Here is a 22,388-nt window from a genome sequence, read left to right on the forward strand (position 1 = left end):
ATGACTACTTAAAAAGATTGCCCCATTTTAAGGTGTTAATGTAAAACATTTCCTGTCCGTGCTTACGTTCGCACTAGTAGATTGGTGAGATATGTCTGCTCCTTATGAATTCCTAAAAATTAGTCCTTAAAATGTCCCTTTTTCTGATCTGAATATAAAAAAATTCAGCTCGTGCTTCGCGCTCGCATCATTTGTTTTATAGTGAAATACGTATCGTATGGTCTTAGTGAATTCTTACAAACAGGCCTTAGAATGCCTCTCTTCAGGTCTGAATATCCTAAATTTTCAGCTCGCGCTTCGCGCTCGCAATATTTGAATAGTGAGATGCGTATTATCAGCAGTGTCGTGCCTGGCACAGCTGAATATGGGTTATCCAGCCGATTCCAATTTGTTGTTTCTCTCACTCTTATATATGTATGTATTTGTCTTTTTTATGTATTCGGGATCGGCAAAATAAATACTATACTATACAATGACTACAAAAAGTGCTTCATGTGTTTAGATGTAGCAAAATCAGCAAGCGCTTTGCACTCGCATTAGATGACTATGGTGAGATATATATACTCTTAATGGATTCCTAAAATATAGTCCTTAACATGTCCTTGTTTGGGGTCAATATTTACAAAAATTTCAGCTCGCGCTTCGCATTGTTTGTTTAGCGAGACAGGTATGTATCATGATTACAAAAATTTGCTTAAAATGTCCTTTTTTGGTCTGCATATCAAAAGTTTTCAGCTCGCGCTTCGCGCTCGCATTATTTGAGCAGTGAGATACATATCCGTTTAATGGCACTGTCCTTAAAATGTCCCTATTAGGTCAGTATACCTGGCAACTGAGCGCGCTTCGCGCGCTCACTAAGTGACACACGAATTTGCTGGTGCCCCCTCCCCCCCCCCAATGCCGTGACTCACGGTACGCCACTGTCCTTGTGTATACATGTAGGTGGCTGTGGTTTTTCCAACATATTGCATCTTGCATTTCTTGCAAGTTATCAGCAATATCACAAAGTTAGATAGTGAATGAGTTGGGTAATAGGAAACATTTGGCCCGTGATTGTGCTTGTAAAGTGATATGTTTCCTCAATGAATGGGCAGATGCAACATTTGCGTGCACTGCGCCTTTGCGTTGGGGATTTTCAGGGGTCGATAGGTCCATGTTGGGGATCCTCGATGATATTCAAAGGTATAAGTATGCCTTTGTTGATGCCTTTTTTCAACTAAATAAGGGTCATATTTGTTGTTATTTTCCATTTTATTAATTCTGTTGCTTATTCTATATTTTGCTTTATTTGTTTTATTTAGCAAATATAACTGAAGAGAGCCAGGGCTTCGCAACACAGTGTTTTATTCTGTTCTATTATTGACGATCATCTACTCTTCACACACATACCCACTCACACACACACACACACACACACTTATATATATAAATATATATGTTTCGTTGAACAAGTATTTTTTCATATGTATTTCTTTTGGTTTAGTTCAGAAGGCATAATTTGAAGACACCTTAGAAATTTACGTTGACTGCAAAATTGGCCTGTTAAAATTAGGCAGTTATCTACATGTGCAGCGAGCATGTTTGGAGCTGTTTCGCTGTAGTTTTTTAGGAAAATGAGACCGTGAGGTTTCATTTCTGACTTTTCGAGTTATTGGTACTTTCCGCCAAGAAAGTGAGTAAAGTATGAGTTAAACAAGATCCATTTATGTAATGTACAAATGTGAAAATTTGGAACGGAAAGTGTACGAGTCAAGTGAAAGTTTTAACGCATGTTTAAAGCGCCCATTGCAAGCGGCTAGGTTCAGTGCTTGTATTTTCTTTTTAGTGCGGGAATGACAAAAGACCAAAAAAGATTAAAAGTCAAAGTTATAAGATACACTTTCTATTCTGAATCTGCACATTTAGTTTATAAACTAAGGGTTATGATACATGTAAAATGATAAACAGAAGCAAGATAATGTATTTGTTTTAAACTAGTCTGTAAATTATAAACAGACATAAGCCCAAGAAGTAATTTGTTTTTAAACAGAAAATGAGATGAACATTTTCAGGCATTGTGTTAGATGAAGAGTATGCATGAGATTAACAAACAAAATTCCCATGCTTCGTAAAAATAGTGAGATTACAGTTTAAAAGCAAGAGTCGATATTAATATTGAAGATAACACATGTGTGTTCTTGCTCAATATCTAGGTTTAGAATTTGTGAGAAATACACTTTTTGAATTAGTTGGTTTTTTAATAACAGATATTGTTAAAACCAAAAGTAAGGTTTTGTGAATGTAAAGGATTTCCAAATTTAGGAAAAACAGAATTATGTCAGAAAAAGGATAAATTATGCACCAAGCATTAGAATGTTGTGTTTTTATAAGTGCAAACTGCACAGATAAGAAAATGCAAATATTAGTCTTCTTTCAGACGTTTAGATTTGTCTTTGGCAGATTTTGAATGCAACAAATATGCATCATTTTTGTAATTGCTTCAGTCATTTTTTACTATGAATAATTGATGCCAGTTGGCTCATGTTTACGGTAGGCATTTGAGATTCAATGTTAACCATTGTTATATTTGAGGTGTTTGTTTACTCATGATGTCACAAGTAGGATATTTGGAGTTCTCAGATTGAGAAATTTAACTAAAACTCTAACTGAAACAAGTTAAACAAGGAAGACACCTGTTCAGACATAGATGATTATTTTTACCAGCAATATTCAATTTATTTGTCAAGTAATTAATGCAAACATGACATCATGAAAGTAAAAGCAAAGACTTCAGATCTTTTATAAACAATTTGATTCAGACTGTAAAGTCAAATATGTATTGGTTCATGACAATTTAGGAAGTTATGTAAACCACGTAACATTCAGTGATACGTTTATGGTCTTGAAACTGAGGATGTTTTTCCCTCTTTTTCTTTTAACTCCATAGATTGAATAAAACACAGTTACATCGGTTCTTCGGAGGCCAGCTCAGTTGACCGTTGTATACTTATACAATCCCAAGCGGAATTTGCCACCTGTAATCGCTCCTTTTCGTCAACGATCCAATATATCTATAATTATGTAAATTGTCCTTTATCAATATTTATATACATCACAACTACTTTTTTACCATCGTCAGACTCGCTTTCAATATCAGTCTACCCCCCCCCCCCCCCCGGCCCCCACTTCCCCTTTTCCCATTCGTCTCTCTCTCTCTCTCATTATGAGCCATCATTGATTTTTTTCAATCAGTACTTTGTGCCCGTTATTGGCCTCCCATATATTCTTCTTTCTTTCGCTCTCTCACTCTCTTTCTCTCTTTTTACAAAGTCAGGGGCATCCAACGGAGGGGGCGTTTGCTAATGTAGTTGATGCTCTCTACGTTCGTTGGTTGGAGGTATTCCATATAGTAAAGGTCTAGCGTATTCTGAAGTCCGATTAAAGACTGTGGTCTATTCTGTGCTTAAGTTATGGGAGCCGAAAATGAACAAAACTTTGATTAATTTCAAACTTCTGCTATCATTTTGTGTTCTTGTCCTTTTTCGGAGGTTAAAGGGTGAATAAAACTGCATCTTTATAATTCGCAAAAAAGTTATGATGAAGCGACACCAAAATGTGCTATAAAATGGAATATTTCATGTTTAAGATTTTTAACACAGTTATGGTCAATCCACAGTTAAACCATAGAGTTCAGATTAAACCCGAGTTCAGAATGCTGACCTATATCTTCTATATGACACCTTGTGAATCGACTTTGAAAATTAAATACACCCGCTCCTGAAAGAAATATATATATATATATGTGTGTGTGCGAAGTTATACATGTACAACAGCTTTGGCAATTATTTTATTAAATATTGTGTGAAAGAAATGGATGAATAGAACAATGGTAGGCGTAGCTTAAATCAAGGATCCCCAGAGCTATCTACCCTTTGGAAAAATTGGTGATGCCGAAAAAATGTCTCTGCCGGGAATCGAGCCCGGGCCCCCAGCTTTGAACACCGGTGCCTTAACCACTAGACCACAGAGACGGGTTAGTGGCTAGGGCGACCCCGATCCGACTGACCGTCAGATAGACAGATTTTCGACACCATACCAATTACAATTTCCTTTGTCGGGTGAAGGTGGGTTTTTGAACAATGACAAGCCGCCATGCCTCAGCTGGATCAAAGGTATTGCTTTGATACAGTACACGTATGGGAGAAAGTGTACAAATGTGTGAAGTTATACATGTACAACAGCTTTGGCAACTCTTTTATTAAATATTGTGTGAAAGAAATGGATGAAGAGAACAATGGTAGGCGTAGCTTAAATCAAGGTTACCCAAGGTTCACACTATATATATATATATATATTTGGGGGGGTCATCATAAACCATTAAAGTAATGAAATATATGCATTTTTATTACATAGTATACGGTATACTTGCTCGTGTATGAACGCATCACAAACTTTAAAAATTCAATTAAAAAAAAAATGATTTTTTATGGATTTGTAAAGCGCATTGAGGGTCTTTTTACTATAATGCGCTACATAAATTTCAAATAATATTATCATTATTTTTCCTCAAAGCTTAACAAATGTTTTGGGGTTTTTTCTGACACACTTCCCCTTTAAGTACCCAAATATGTTTCGTAGATTTTAGAAAGAATATATTTTTTGTCAGTTTGGTAAGCTTCACCCCGGAAAAAAGGGAGATCTCAGATTTCATTCCTTCTCTTACGTCATCGACGATCATCAATAAGGTGACAGTGGGATGCATGGATATATTATTTATTAAAAAAATGGATACAGCAACAACAGGCTATATTGGGGCCACCGGAAATACTTAAGAGTACTCCCAAGGGTCAAGCGCGCACAAAGTTCCTCACTTCTTCTCGTTTGTGTGTGCGTGCTGCTTCTTGCCTGTTGTTACGGTCCCATATACTTTTAATTGTGTCATGGAGGGCTTTTCCTCGAGCTTCAAGGTCTTGTGTGCGGCAGTACACAACGAGCTCTATCCAGGTTTTTAAGATGATATTAATGAGGGAATATAGCTTTGTCAGAGCTGACCACCTATTAGCTTTGTCAGGCATGCTTTAGCATCGCTTTGAAGAGGTTTTGCGTGAAAGAATGGAATGTTATCTTCAGTACTTGTTTAGTTGTGGGAGGTTCCATGCAATTGTGGGTCATTGGCTCTGACTCTGATTGACAGATGCTGTTACAGGAGAAATGAGATCCGAGCTCTATTATCATTAGGTGGGGCTTACCAAGTTAAAACAAGAATGTACGTTCAGAATATTATACGGAACATAAATGGATACTTAAACGGATATATATGATTTGTGATAATAAGAATAATCTTGACGTTGCGAACGTGCATACTTCTACTCTAGACATAAATGTGGTGTGTCACCCATACCCATAAATCCATGACATAATAACGCTTGCTACTCTCTCTCTCTCAAAACAAACCAGACGCTACAAGAAATGATGCAGAACGGTTTAGGTTTTATTCGTTAATAATTCGATAACATTTTTCAGGTGATAGTATTGACAATCTAAGGCTCAGCAATTATCGGGGGCTAACTTGGTGTTGCTGATGAGGAGATCATGTGAAAGGCGTAATTAGTCGTGAATATTTTCCAAAAAGTCATTTAGTTCACGGAATGTCTCTTCTCAGAGGAGACCATATATGCTGTTGATGATAAATGAATACAAACTAATTGATTGTCTAATAAAGATGATGTTATTACTATATCATGGAGAAAATATTCTTACAATTCTCGTTCTATCGATGCACACAGGCAAATAAATTTGAATATTATCATGGCCAATTAGATATTTTCGGTGCGGTATTAGACCATTTTTCAAGAAGAAAACATTGACTGGCTAGGACATAATGAACATGGAGAAAGGAAAAATTTTCTTAAAACATGCAGGTTAAGCAACACATGCCAGTTTCCCCCGCGTTTACATTTGATATCTAGATAAAAATTTACCCCTTGCGGGAAATAGCATTTTGTAAAGTCATGTCATGTTATATGTGTCGCGTAATTTATTAACTTCTGAAGTAATCAAACATTCAGATGGTTTTTAAAGCAAATCGAACTAAATTTCATGTTCCACAACTCTTCTTCGTTTCACTTGGAGCCGGCCGCACTCTGAAAATAAAAAAAACATATAGTTAATAACTCTTTAAGAAGGAGATTGCTAAAAATGGCTTACATTTCATAGGCCTACATGTACGCGTCGGCGAAAACGTGAATCCATATGAGAATAAGAGAATCCCGGGTTCGAATTTCACAAGGGAAAATAACATCATTAGTCATGAAATCAATCTCTAATTGGCTACTCTCCATCACCCAGGGGGTGTTTCACAAAGATTTAAGTATGACTTATGGTCGAACTTAAATACAGAGCTGCGAACGGTGAAAGGTTTGGCCGCACTGGTCAGACCGTGTCATGAGGAGGCGCACTACTGCGTATTTATCAATAAGTACCGTGTTTACACTTAATCGGCAATTGGTTCTGAACCAAATGCCGATGCAGAATCGGCATTTGGATTGCGTTTACACGTTGTTACAGCTCGCGGTTCAGAACCGCGAGCCGATGCAAAAACCTGAAATGATACGCATACCTACAATATACGTCATAATAAAGACAACACTGGATCAGTGCGCTTACAATTACGTCACAATAGTAAAGTAATTGAAATGCGCACAAATTGCCGGTGCAGAATCGGCATTCTGTTTACACGTAGTAAAAAAGCCGATTCTGCATCGGCTCGCGGTTCAGAACCTACTACTTTGGTGGTGCAAATTGCCGGTTCTGAACCGCGAGCCGATTCAAGTTGCTCGCGTTTACACGCTATGAAAAAGCCGATGCTGAATCGGCTCGCGGTTCAGAACCGCGAGCCGATTCAAATGCCGATTAAGTGTAAACACGGTAAATATTGCGCATTGCATATCATGTACGCGTCGGCATTTAACATAAAGTGCAGCATTTATTGTACGTTTGTAGTTTGTTACTGAAATTTTACATTTTTCAGATTGAGATTGTGTTATCTTTTACGCCATTTTTAAGAACTGACAGTGCTGTTAAACTTAAAATTGCAAACAAATAGCACTATTAATAGATTCTCCATTCTAACGATACAATTATTAACTCTCTTGCGAAATTTGATGACCTTTTCATGTATTTTGAATGAGTAATGGAGGTTTAAACTCATTGTAGTAATCTTGGGCGGTCTAAAAATGCCAAATTCTTTTGAATGCGCAATTCTTAAGAACATCAATTTGGGTGAACTTTGAAGCTCTATAGCAAAAAATCAAGCACATGGACCTATGTTAATTTTTGCATATTTCGAATATTAAGGTTCTAAAGTATCTATGTGCAAAGTTTGGTGAAAATGACATGGATTTCACTTTAACTGTGGAACGTCCTTAAGTAATACTTAATTCTTTGTGAACCCCCCCCCCCCCCCGGCTTAAAATGGGAAGGTCTAACCAATTAATCTGGAAACCAATATCAGGAAAGATATTCCCATCCCCGCCCAGTCCCTTGACTGTACATTCTGCCACTATCCTTCCAGTTGCTAAGAGCCCGAGACTAGCCAGAAAAAGAAGGCCTTTGCCTAGTAATTTAATTTCTTTTTAGTATCCTTTGCATGAATGGTCCCCATGGATCTGAAAGGAATGGTGAAAAAACATGTAGGGCCGCCAGAGGGGGTGGTTGGAACTATATGGTTCCCGAAGTGACGCCAGATGCGACTTAAAAAACATTGTCGAGTTGGCATCTCTGAGGGGACAGTTAGTAATTTCACTAAACCTCCGATCGGAGGCTGGATATATATTGGTTTAAATCCGTCATTGGTATTAAACACAACAGATATAGGAAATACAACGTATTGAATAACAATGGGTGATTTCAAGTTCAGTGTTGACCTTTTGGTGTTGGTGTTAGGTCACTCACTAGTTGTTGAGATGTCAATCATGTGATCTGGATAAGTTTTCCAAAATCTGAATTAGTTTTGGAGCTAGGGGAAGCAAACCAAATTTCAACACTAACACCAACACCAAGGCCAACACCGGACTTGAAATCACCCAATAAGTCATCCCAGGCAACGTCTTGCAAAGAGTAGTGATTGATGCAATCAACCTCAATCCGTCAATGTCATGATATTCTGAACAAATCTTGCAAATATTCATTTTTGTTAAGCAAAGATGAGCAATATTGAATTGTCAAGTAAAGTTACGAATGTATGAATAAACATTATATCTAGATAACATTTTGAACAAACATGCATTTTCTATGTTAACGTTGCTGGCTTTCCATCATTTTGGTTGATCGGATCAATCGCAACTCTTTGTATTGTAAGACTGGGCCCCGGTCTTCGAGTGATAGATTATTTAACCGGTGTACATAGAGGACCACACCAGTTATTTTACTCCGGTGTTAAATTGATGGTGTTAATTTAACACCTATAGGTGTTATTACAACACCTTTGGTTGTTACATTTACACTCTTTGGTGTTATGTTCAATCTCTAGGGTGTAATTTTAACACCTCGGGGTGTGGTCCTCTATTAACACCAACTGGTGTCAGTTTTAACACCACAGTTTTTACAGTGTAGGTGTATCCCGCCGCAAGCTTTAGCTTTTAGTGTATACGCCTTAAACCTAACATGTACATATTTATATTCTTCAAAACAAACTGATTTTTGTATGAATTTGTGTTTACCAAAAATTTAGAAACTTGTGAAATGGAAGAAAATAATAGTTTATTTTAATTTAAAAAAAAAACGTTACGGGGTTTGGACCAATCACCTGTTAAGATTATTTATTAGGACAGATGTAAAATCAGTTATACTCACCTGTCATCTATCCGACGTAGAGAAGTTTGTTTGGACTACCACTTCCTACATTACTGATCTTATATAAAGAAACATCATTTAGCATTGAAGAAGTCGACTTTCCAAAGAGGGCAATGGCACCTTTAGATTTTCCGTGAAAAAAATAGTATATCAATTCACGAAGGTCATCCAAATAGAACTATGTTTTCTTACTGAGCGAACATAGTAGGCTATATATTAAATATTTGGTATGTAGGTACCGACAAAGAGATTACTGCTCATACTTACATTATTGTTATCAATGTTATCATTATAACTGTTATTATAATTATTATTATCATTATTGTTTTCATCATCATCATTCATCATGACCATCATCGTCATTATTTTTTTTTTCAATACTTTCTCTTTTTTATTTAATATCGATGTTTTACTTGTACATTGAATTGTTTTACTTTGTATTTCTAAATTGTATATACATTTAATGTGTTTTTATTATACACGCACGTTCTGAAGAACAGCTTTTGGCTAATATCAGTACGTGTACCGTGTCGAAATAAAATTAAATGAAATGAATTAATGAAAATAAAAAATTATCATTATTATCATGATGATCATCATCATCATTTAGCGTTATGTCAGCATCATTTTATGCATCATTATTGACATTTTGCTATTTTTTTAAGAATTTTAAGCTGAAGACCGATCAAGACCACATAGGGGCTCTGTCTTTTTATATTATTAAGGAGGCTTGAATTATCAGTCATATAAATCTTTAAAAAAATGTCTTTATTTCGCTTTTGAATCCCCTCGGTAGTTACGGGAGTGGCGTCCAGAGTCAATCAATATGGAGTGAATACCAAGTTTCAGACACATTTATCGTTGTTACATTCACTGATAGGTGAATGTCCCTCATAATCTATTATATTTATTCTTTCCCAAGGAGACGGAATTATTCACGCGATTCATTAGAGCGTAGGTGGACGTGACGTCATAATCTTATAGAGCATAATAGGAATACGCGTAGAATGAGTTGTTAGAGATAAACCAGCTGCTAATCACCAAGGCACGCAAGGGCAATACCAATGGCGCGTTGACGTCAACGCGTAAGGTAAATACGTGAGACCACATATAGGCGGCGGAGGGGGATGGGGGACTCGTCCTCCCCCTAAATATCAGGTGGAGGGGACGGTGCCCCCCCCCCTAAAAGGGAAAGATAGAAAGAAAGGAAAGAAAAAGGAAGGAAGAAAGAAAGAAAGAAAAAACAAATCGATAAAAAAATTAAGAAAGAAAGAAAGAAAAAAAGAGGGGTAGGAAGAAAAAATAAAATAAAGAGAAAAGGAAAAAGAAGATAAAAGGATAACAAATAAAATGAAATTTGAAATATTAAAACCTATGTAGAATGGGGGAAAATTAATGTTTTTACTCTGGAAAATACAGACATTTTTAACTCGCTTCCTATGCGATTTTGTTCAGAGAAAGAATTGACAAGATAATTTTTTTCGCATCAAAATGAAGGAGGTTTAGGTCAAATCTTTACATTATATTATTCGAATCTAATTAAAATAAAAAAATATCGGTGGTGATTCTAAACCACCAAGATTTCATAAAGATATCATGTTTATGATTACCAAATGGTCTAAATTTTCTAAATTGTGAAAAGGTGCTTAAAAGGTCCTCAATCGGATAAGTATATCAAATATCTCAGATCTAACTCTGCGCTCGTGTTATTTGGTTATGTAACACAGACTATTCTCAAATTTAAAATCGTGTTTCAGACTGAACATATTTAAAACAAAATATTAAGGAAGATACTCATCATGTTCATGATTACAACAAGGGTATGGAATGTTCCGTTTTATGTCTTAATCTAATGAAAATCAGCTTGCACTCCGCGCTCGCTATGATTATATATTTTAATGCAAAATTGATAAAAATGTCCTAGTTCAATGTTTAAATCTTCAATTAAATTGTTATCTCGCACTTTGCACTCGTAGACTTTGCTATTTATCAAAAGCGTGCTAAACTTTCCAGTTTTCAGGTAAAAATATCCAAAAATTCAGCTCGCACTTCGCGCTCGCATCATTTATTAGGCCTTATTAGATATCTAATCTTGTTTGTAAGAAAAAAAACGATGTACTTAAAGTTCCAGACTTTATTGGGAACTATCCCTCAACACAAATTACAAATCAGCTTTTAGCAGCCGACCGAAAAGGGGTGGGTGACAATATTTTTTCCTTCCCCCACCAAAAAAAAAATCAATAAAAAAATAAATAAATACTTGCGCCGCCAAGGCGTGAGACCTACCGGCAACATGTGGGCAGGCCATCGAAGTTCCACTGATGGTATGGGTATCAAAATTAGACGTATGCCATGTAGAGGTGATATCAGTACCTGGAGCAAAAATGTCTAAGCAGCTACCGTAGTTGGAAAACGTGGAACGAACGTCGGAGCTGTCTGTAGCTCCAACTGTAATTGCCTAAAATTTGGAATTCACAAAAAAAATATATAAGTAATGAAGATCAATAATTATTGCAAATTATCACATTTAGAAGCACAGCCAGTCGGCTGGTCCTCAAAAAGTAGCTTCACAATTTATCCCAGTGATATTCATGACTAGAAATGTTTTGCATATTTATTGAGCTAGATCCGGGCCAAAAACCTCTTTTAATTCGGTCATTGCCGCTCTACATGTAAATATATATGTATCATATTTGATAATTTTGGTATCATTATGAATATGAAGAATCATTCTTACAGGCCATGTGTTTGAATTTATTTTAGGCGAAACTTTTAATTAAAACAATGTTTTAAAAATCATTATTTATTCAGCTGACCAAAGTTGCTATTTTTACACTTTAATTTCCGTTTAAGCCCAAATGATTTTTAGATCATGATAAAACTCAAGATCTAAGTTTTAATATGTTATAGGTTGTATAGGAATAGGTGTTGTAAACGGGTCAAGATCCACCTATTATTAGGCCAAGTACATTTTTGCAGCTTGAAGACAAGAATACTGCACTCTGATTGGTCAAAGAGACACCCACACACACAAACACAAAATCCAACGGTTTCTAATACACGGTCCCTCCAAGGTCACACTCACCATGAATCGGTTATCTCATCAAATTTCCCGCGCCTGCTGTTCTGAAGCATTATCCAGCCAATCAGATCTCTGGTTACTCAAAAATAGCAGAGATCTCGTCTTGTATCTTATTTTTAATTGTTCGATCCTGACCCTTTTCCAAAGTGTCACATATGTGATATTGTGAGAAGGTACAGAGAATGAGCTTTACGATGATACACCGTGTGAGTAAGAAAAAAATTGAAACCTCAAAAATCCCCAATTTGAGGCAAACATATGTCATGGACGCATTAGCATTATACAGTATATGGCTAAAATAATATGTTCTTCCACAAAATTTGATACCATATTTATGTGGTATGTCTTCACGTTAGGATAATCTATAGGTGTTCTCCGCAGTACTGTAAAGGCATGACTGCAATGAATAAAACCAGATGTCAATGAGGTCATAAGATAAGTATACATATTTCCAAATCCCTTTGCAATGAAATTAACTGGAGAATTGTTTAAACAATTATAATGTAAATTATTGAAAAGGTGTTTTGAAATGGATTTTAATGCAACCCTTGTAGGATTATGACATCATTAACATCTGGATTAATAATTGCGGTCATGCCTTACTTTGGCGCAAATCAAAATTTACATCACTGCAAAGAATACCTCCTGATCATCCAAGCGTTATCACTTACCACATGAATATGGTATCAAATTATAGCGTTTTTATGAAGTTAAGAAGCGGTTTTACTGTGTACGCTTGATTCCTTTTTTCGCTCCTAGATCTTGGACTTGTTGAACTTACCGTGGAAGCACGAGCGGGGGAAGTGTTGCAGGCATTTTCATTAGAATTACCAGCAGCCACGGCGGTGGGAACCCCTTTAGAAATTAGACTCTTGACAGCATTGTCAAGAGATACTGAGGCTCCTCCTCCAAGTGACATTGAGGCAATGTCTTTACCCGTTTGCTTTGAAGCAACATAATCCACACCTAGGTAGATCGTAAAAAATATGTTGTATTAGGAAACAAGTCTATATTTGTTTCATGGGGAAAACCGAGAAATGACTTTGGCATGTCGGAAGGAAGTAAGAAGATTATTCTAATTATTTAATCTTATGCTCCAATAAAAGAACTACAATTACAGCGCACCCGAGCAAAGTCTTTCTGAGCAAAGTAATTTGGGAAGATTATGTGCGATCATTATTTTAAGTGAAGATAAGAATTAATTCATTAAATAATAGTCTACTCTTAAAACTTCCTTGCTGACTCTAATCAAACGGAATTTAAAATACTGTTGTGTAACTGTTCTTAAACATCTATATCCAATGGGGGAGCGAGGTATTTGATTAAGCAAAGTTTTGCGTATTGTAGTGATGTATTACTCTCACATCAAAAATATTTTTAATCACTATTTTACATGTAAGCTAGGATACTTTACCTTTGATAATATTGGTAGTGCTGCCCGATCCCAAACAGCCAAGGACTTTGACTCCCCTGATTTGTACCCCCGTCGCTACACCATAGGTGTTGGAACCAACTGTTCCAGCGCAGTGGGTTCCATGCCCGTTACAATCTTCCTGTCAAATAAGAAAACAAAGTGCCACTTGTTACACATCACGTATGAAAATACGAAATAACTATTTCAATAATGAAATAAGGAAAAGGAAAGTATGGGAATGGCATCGTGGGTCCGCTTATTGCATACTCATTACGCTTTGTCCGTATAACTGTTTTACACAGTACTGTTAATCAAGCAAACTCCTTAAATGGGAATCCAACCCAAATAAAAAATAGTTTTTAGAGAAAAACAGACAATCCGACAGGTTGATAGGTGAAAGTTTGAACAATAGCCGACAAACAATAAGAAATTTACGAATGTTTAAAAGTTGTAAAAATTGGTAATCACTACAACCATGGAGACTTCAATATGGCCGCATTTGTGATGTCATAGTGATGTAAGGCAAGGATCAGGCCTACTCTTCCATTTACTCCAATACATAAAATGATTTTTTTCAGAGGTTTTACTTCAAATATTTGTTGGGGGTCAAGAGGAAATATAACTATATACTACCTGGGTTATATTTAGATTGCTGCCTCAGGGGAATGGGTACTTAGGAGAAAACCAAAATCCCTGATAATCAGGTACATGGCCTATGTGAAAGTTGTCCATGCCCCTTGTAATAATTTACTTACCCAGTTGTCAATATCAAATCTAATAGGGATCTCAATTTCAAATTTGCCATAGCTTTCTTATAATTGCTTGTCCGATTTTTTTCAAACTATAACAATTTTTTTATATTTATTTTTCTCCTTTCCAATACAACATTTTATGACCAATGTTGGATCCCCTTTAACTTCATTATTTTTTTTTGTGTCAGCTTCTAAAGAAAATAGCATTTTGCTCGATGAACTGTACTTAACTCAAACAGATAATTCTTTTTAGTGCGAAGTGTCCTCGTATAAAGATGGGAAACTTATTCTTGGATATGAAATGTTTTATGAACAAGTATCTAAATTAAAGAAATTGGTAAATTATTCGTTTATGATTGATTTGTGTGTCCATTTCCCCCCTTAATATTACTTTGGTTTTGTATATCGTTTGCAAACGGTCATTACCATTCACAACTTGGAACACTGATAGTTCTGTACTGTCGTAATATGAAGAAAATTCAATTACGTACATGAACCAGTACCCATAGCGGTCCACACTTACACCCCGAGTACGCCACTGAAACTCTTTATCCATAATGTATTCTTTGAAAATCTGTATTACATGCCCTCCTATCATGTTCTATAGAAAGAACATGTGATCTACTGATAGATGTGACAAAAAGAGGCATTTTAAGTGAACTTTATAGAAAAGTAATGGGAAAGTTGTTCACGTGTGACATCACACATCTTTGTCGCATTGCCAGTGGGAGGCTCTACATTACAATAAAGATCTAAACTTTAAATGCTCATAACTTTTTTATTATTCATTCATTTTTTTTTTCAAATTTTCGCTTTATTACCTATTTTTTTCATTTTTCTGTTTTCGCACAAGCTTTTTTATTTCAAGGGTTTCATTTTATTATCTTGATATCACGAGATCGAAATCTTGATATCAAGAATTTAATTCTTAATATCAAGAAATAGAATTTCTGAGATTAAGAATTCGATTTCTTGATATTCTTGATATCAAACATTAATTCCTCGATATCAGGAATTGTTAAGTGATTTATTTCGAGCACAAATCATTGCAAGAATCAATTTGGATATCGAGCACAAACGAACTCAAAAGTTGTGTAGAATTGAAAAATATTTAATTTCCAGCGTACAATTAATGCAGAAAATCATTCTGCTTTCGAACTCAAAACTTTTGCACGCTTACATTGTGATTCGATTTCGAACTCAAAACTTGTGCACGAATATCAGGGACCGCGGAACGGTTTTCAAAGGGGGTGAGCCAAAAGTGGGAGGCTGACCATGCAAAAAATCACAATAATATGGTGATTTTTACGTTTTTGAACATGTTTTTCGGAAAGAAGTAGGGGGGCTGAAGCCCCCCCCCCCCCTCCGCTTCCGCGGCCCCTGATATATTCCGTACCAAGCGTCCATCTAAGTTTACGTACGCAATTTTTGGGTCCGAAATCATGTTGCCAGCTTGCAGTTCATGCTTGTGATATTTCTTATAGATTCACCTATTTTCGACAAAGACCTCACAGCTGTTCTTTGTTATTTGGCATTTTCAATACATTGAGTCTGTTCTTGTAACCCCCGTCTGTCTCTTAGCTAAAATTCCCTATTATTGGATTGGGATGGCTGTGGTACTTACGTTTGAACCACCTGCATAGTTTGCTACTTGATCTGCACGACCACCAAAATTATTATGGGTATCGTGAACGCCGGTATCGATTACCCACACAGTATATCCACTTCCAGTGCCTGTGATTAAGAGAGAAATCATATTTAATACATTCACCGTCGTCGTCAATGTAATCAAAGCCTTCGTTGTCGCGATCATGACCAAAATTGGTATAAGGGTTACCTGGTGTGCGGGGAGGAAGGCGATGTGTCGATTAGACGTCATTTGCTTTTCTGTTTTATGCTTTCCCTTTTTTCTTCAAGTTTTTTTACGTTCTCCCGTTTTCTCTATTTTCTAAGAGGTATCTTCAGTATCATATTCTCTACTTTACTTAAAACACATATTTGTATATAATGTGAATAGATAACAATCGGTTCATTGTCTTGCTTTGAAATGTATCGATATCTTTATGAAAGAAATGACATGTCATTTGAACAAACTTGTCCACTATGTACATGTAACTCTGAACTGGTTTACTACCAAATTAAGTTATGGTAAGAAACAGATGAACTATGTTTCTAATTATTTATTTGTTTCAAGACTAGAGGGTAACAAGCAAAGAGTGAAAAGTGATATGTTGTGAATAATTTTTAATTTTTGTCGTTGATGTTTGTTTAGTCCTAAGGAGAGGGCCTTTATTGTTATCGGCATTATCAATCGGTATTTTGCAATCGGGATATACAAAATTCACAAACGAAATATACATAGATAACACAACATGACATGAAACAGGATGTGAAGCATTTATCTTAATCAACATTAATGATAGACGAATAGGCAGATGAAAGGGGTATTGCGCTATTATAAAATATCAGAAACCTGAAAAGGAAATTAACAAAAAAATGTTAAAAATACAAAAAAAATCTTACCCCTCGGACTATAGCCATTGTTAAGGGCGAGATTCCTTTGGTCGATACGGTCAAGACCCCATGTAACCTGAGTACGGTAGACGCCGTCCTGTTCAACGTACTCAACGGCGGGAAGTCCACGGACCTGTAGGAAAGACATTACAGATTTAAGACGGGATAAAATGTTGTGTATTTTAATAGATTTCGTTCAAAAACAACGACATCAACTAAAATTATATATTTAATAACTCAATCTAAATCGGATCTACTTACGATACTATACACATTTTCTTTTCGCATGGGTCGTGTTATAAAATTGGCTCTAGCTATGCAGTTTCAAAACCATCATGCGTCAGTTCCTAGTCTGTTCTACTGGCAGCATTTTAACCCCCCCCCCCCTTCTCATAAAATTTCAGTAGACTGTCCATCCCAACTGGAGAGTAGCATTCTTCCTTTCATTCCACCACCCCCTTGTCCTCAATACAAGCTGATATGTTGTCATTCTTGATTTGAGGTCCTACATTGTTATACAGTATTTAGTTTAATCTTTAAAAGCGATAAATAATGGTAAAAAATTAGGCGCATTACCCGATGTAGCGCCAACTGGTCGGCCTACCCTAAAATATTTACCTCCAATTCGTCTAATGCCAGTTCGTCCACTTGCCAACTCGTCTTCTATCATTCGGGCTAACATCAGTTCGTCCACTATCCACATGGTCTAACTGCCATTTCGTCTAATAACCAGTGAAACTTAAATGGATATTAGACCAACTGGTTATGATACCAAATGGTCATAGACGAAATTTTGATGGACGGAATTGCATTAAACTAAATTAAAGTAGACCGTGTGGTGAGTGGACGAGTTGGCAGAAGACCAATTGGCAATTTACCTTCTAAAACTCCCTCCCAAAATTCCACTGCATGGGAGAAAATTATCCGGGGGATACAGTCATCTCCAGAAGAATTTTATTCTGGATAGATTAGGAGGAATTGAAAAGGAATGGATACTGAAAAAGTGAAGGTACTCACAATTTTGAGGACATCATCTGAAAGATCGGCAGCAAAGCCATGCAGGACGCGTCGGAAAAAGTGGCCTATTTTCCCACCAGAGAGACGAACGGTAGAAGCGATTTCATCGAGATTGGTGTCATCCTGTCATTAAGTCATTCATGTCGATAAACAAAATATGTTATAACTGGGTATTGGTGAATTAAGGTTACGCTTTATGCAAGATTTTTATGATAACCGAATACTTGTCAAAGTGGAAGGATTTAGATTTTCTTAAGGCGAACAAAATGGTTGGATAAATCTTTTATTTTAACTAAAGGCAAAATATAAAATCATAATGTTGGCCACAAATGCGTTTAATCGCAAGACTTCTTTTAGAGGGCTTACAGGCTCAGGGGCGGATCCAGCTTTTTATAAAGGGGGGGTTGGGGTGGTATGCGAGGGAGCGTAGCGACCGAGTCCAAGCGAGCGAGGGGGGAGGGTGTGGGAGGGGGGTGTCCCCCCTCCCACAGTAGGGAAAATTTTTGAAAATCTGTGTGTGAAAATGGCGTTTTCTTGCATCAAAAAAGATAAGATTTAAAAAAATGGTCCCCGGATTTTTTTTTGGGGGGGTTGCAACCCCCCAACCCCCCCCCCCCCCCCCTCTAGATCCGCTTCTGAGGCTTATGGTACTGATTCTGGGTCCCGTCTTACAAAGAGTTGCGATTGATCCTATCAATCGCAACTATGGACGGCCAGCAATGTAAACATCTATTATGCATGTTTGTTCAAAGCATTTTCTAGCTATGAAGTATGTTCATGCATTCATTGTTTTCTTGAAAATTCACTGTGCTTCTCGTTGCATGAAAAGGACATTGTGCAAATTTTTCGTAGAAAAAATTATGACACTGATGGATTTCCATAACTCTTTGTAAGACGGGGCCCAGATTGGCCGCGGAAATATTATACTTACGCGGAGTTTGATGATGTACTTTCCCAGGATGGGTTCAGAGTTCTCGAGAAGTGGGGCAAGGTCGGCCGTGGCAGCAGCCACACACATGAGGGCTAAGAAAATATGCATCGTGGCTGAAATAAATACAAATATTAACATTTTTATTAAAACAATAGAGAATCGATGAAATAATAGTTTTTAAATGATATAATATCATGTGAGATTGGTGATACCAATGAAAGCTAAGAAAACATGCATCGTGGCTGAAGCAAAGACAAATTTGAGTATTTGTTATCCAGTGAACAGAGAATCGCTAATTCATATTGTTTTAATCATAGATGAGATGGTAATACGAATGATTTTTCAGATAGCTAGTCCAATCACATGACCATTGACATTCTTCCTAAAGGGAAATTAACTTTCTGGCTATAATGAGCCATGAATAGTCCTAAAGATACATATTAAAAGTACACCCCAATATACGCGGACTTTTAGAACCACATTTGGAGCTCATAATTTTACAGGGAAAGTATTCTTCTTCAATTTCTTGGGTTTTTTTTTTCTTTTTCTTCCTCTCTGAGTACCACCCACCATCTGGTATAATTATAACTGTACAATTTGTGTTTGCCAGGGACTGGCCGGTGCAAGACCCCGGTTGAGCACTCTACTCTACCCTGACGAATAGTATAAAGAGTTTACCGTGTGTAGCTTGGTAAATTGCCAATTCGTCCACTGCCAACTCGTCCACTAACAACATGGTCTACCTTCATTCAGTCGAATGCCATTCAATCGATCATCATTTCGTCTAACAACCATTTGGTCCAATACCTATTTGGTCCAATCATCACTTTGTCTATTAAACCACCAGTTCCTCTATGACAATTTCGTCTAATAACTAGTACGTCTAATACCCATTTCATTTTCATTTATTTTGCACAATTAACACTTGAGTCCAATCAGACCAAACGGTATATGGACTGTTGGACCAACCGGTTATTAGACGGAATGGCATTAGACTAAATGAAAGTAGACTATGTGATGAGTGGGCGAACTGATGGTAGACCGAAATGATAGACGAGTTGGCAATTAGACGAATTGGCATTAGAAGAATTGCAATAAACCCGTAGCTTATGATTTGTATGATTTCTTTTGAAATAAGTTTCCAAAAGAATGAAGTGTTCTGGATCAAAAACATATTCACACGTTAGATGAATTATATATGAAATAAAATATGTGTTAAAAATGTTAAATTCTTCGGGTTTTTTCTATGCATTCTACCAGGTTAAACAATTACAAAAAAGTTCACCACCTCATCAGATAGTGCCTACTCATAAAATTTCAAATCCAAACATAAAGGATTACAGTCGAAATAATATTAACAATTGTATACACCGTTCCAAAGTTACGATCGGATAGATAATCATACCGATGCACCACGGAGCAACAATAAAAACACATTGCATTCAATTTTTCTTTAGATCCCAAAGTAATATTATCAAGATGACTGAAAAATGCAATTGACTTCCATTTATTCTATGCTCGTTGCTGCAGAGAATTTTTTATTTATTTAGAAAAAAAGAAGACGGTTTATCTATGTGTGGACATCCAACCTTGTATTATTCATAACTAATTACTCTATTGAAATCCAAGATGTCTATGGCCCATATTCTGAACACGGGTTTGAATTAAACCCTGGTTTAAAGTTGTGGTTTAACTATGGAGAGCCAATTGGGGCACAACTCTCTAGCAGTACACATTCAATTTATTAACTCTCATGACACCCGAATTGTTCATAATTGTTTGGGAATGATAACTTAATTATTTTTCTTCATTATCATGATTATGAAAGCCAAAGGAAACAAAATAGTAAACATAACAAAAAATATACAATATAAACAGAATTTTTGAATTGTTGGCTCCCCATAATTTTAGTACAGAGTTAGACCGTGGTCTAAGTTAAACCTGACTTTCAGAATATGGGCCTATGGGTCCAAATTGAGGTTTACCTAAATCTTGTTAAAAAGTCCATGTCACAGGAATATACAACGGCTTTCCCAATTCTTCCAATTTCTGTTTGATACGAATCATTAAATGAAAAATATACTGATAGGACTGCACATAAACCCCGATGCAGTACTGAGCTCTTCCATTGATAGTCCCCAAAAGACTTCACACATAAATAGGCAGACGGAAATAAAACATGAAAACAAAAAAATAATGGAGATGTCTCATTGAGCTCACATACCGTCTAAAGACGCTCTTGGCGCTTGCCGAGCGACAGTTCATTTGGATATAATATATACATATATACTACAAATATACATTTAAACGAAGGCAATAAAGAGAGCCTAAAGTTACCACAAATACAAAAAAAAGACGATATAATCTACCAAAAAAGGAAGAAGTGCAATTGAGCATCACCCACTGGATCGGGCCTAATCGGGCTTGCTGCTCCGTTCATCCACAATTTAAGGGGCAAGCCTGGCCAGCTCAGTACTCACAGGAGTACCAGCCCTCATACAGCAATAGGAAGCCAGTCAGACCAGTTAGTGATGTCAAAACAAGATTAAGATTGTGTTTTTCATGTATATAAACAAACTTTATTTCTAATAAAATGGATTTAGTTGTCGAATGCATTAAATGATGAACAAATATGTCTTAAGATGCATTTTGACTGAGGAAGTTGATTCCACATCTTGGCCGCAGCATGTCAGAAGGATTTATTCCCCCCCCCCCAACAATGTCGGGTTAGAAGAATTAAAAGCAAATTGTCACTTCCAGATCTTGAAGTACGAGTTAGATTGTAGGGATAAAGCGTATCCGTAATATATTGAGGCGACATTTCATGAATGGCTCGATGGACGTGCAACATGAGCTTAAATTCAACTCTTTTGTTAGCATGCAGGCAACCAGTGGAGAAAACGTAACATTGGTGTTATAGAGGACATTCTAGGTGTGGATTTAAGAGGGGTATGCGATGTTAGCATCAATTACGATTGTGGCATTCCACAAGCCATGTCTCACCTTCCCAAATGCCCTAGCCTTCATGATTAGCCGAAAATGCATGATGGTTACAAACGGGAATCCCGTGCAATATGCCAAGTTCTGGCAAAATATCTTACTTTTATCTGTGGTCCCATGACATTTGCTCCGGCGACAATTGCTCTGCTCTTAATTCCACTCACTAATTGAAAGACCAACTTCAACCCTGGGCTTAACATTATACCATACCCCAATCCTAACCCTTGCATAAAAGCCTATTGCAACCTTAACCCTACATCTTAGACGAAATTAAAACCGGAGCAATTGTCGTCGGAGCAAATATCGTGTCACATTATCGGTCCATCTAGATGACGGACACGAAACAAAAAAGAAAAATTCTTAATATTCTTTAGAGGAATAAACACCCAAAAAAAGATACCCTTCTTCCGAATGATAGAAAGCTTCATACTCACAAGGTTTTTGTCTTCAAAGCAGAGTTGATCTGGAAGAGAACGTCTGGAGGTCTTCAGAGTGATGATCTAGTTGAGCACTGATCAGATCTGATGATGAGCTAGGCTGGATGAACTGTATTTAAGTCTTCCAGGAGCAACAGATGTTACTTTCTCAAGAATCGCGTGATGCGTCAGTGGGGTCAAAGTTTGAGAAGCCTCGTGATGAAAATTACACACGTCAGCATGATTTTTTATTTCTATTATTATTTCTTTTGGTTATGTAAATATCTAAACTGCAACCCAGGCAAGATCTATTATCTACGGTCTTTACGTCACAAACTGAAAAGTGCATAGATCTTTTTATACTTTTACCAGTTAATATTTCACAACTTAGTTAAAGCAAATAAAAGTAATTTCTTTGTTTTTATAACAG

The 22,388-nt window shown here is 36.6% G+C and overlaps 1 protein-coding gene across 1 annotated transcript; it reads right to left on the bottom strand.

Moving 5' to 3' along the window:
- Positions 1–4,982: 4,982 nt before the first annotated feature.
- On the bottom strand, positions 4,983–22,105 carry LOC129266725 (aqualysin-1-like). The gene is made up of 10 exons (XM_064103754.1): positions 21,977–22,105; positions 18,543–18,655; positions 17,612–17,734; positions 16,604–16,727; positions 15,705–15,814; positions 13,329–13,467; positions 12,696–12,880; positions 11,119–11,290; positions 8,833–8,952; positions 4,983–6,122 (listed from the first exon to the last, which is right to left on the bottom strand). The coding sequence occupies exons 2-9, from the start codon at positions 18,648–18,650 to the stop codon at positions 8,840–8,842; spliced, it is 1,074 nt and encodes a 357-aa protein (XP_063959824.1). The 5' UTR covers positions 18,651–18,655; positions 21,977–22,105; the 3' UTR covers positions 4,983–6,122; positions 8,833–8,839.
- Positions 22,106–22,388: the final 283 nt, after the last annotated feature.

Source organism: Lytechinus pictus, chromosome 8, assembly GCF_037042905.1.
Source record: "Lytechinus pictus isolate F3 Inbred chromosome 8, Lp3.0, whole genome shotgun sequence".
NCBI classification, from domain to species: Eukaryota; Metazoa; Echinodermata; class Echinoidea; order Temnopleuroida; family Toxopneustidae; genus Lytechinus; species Lytechinus pictus.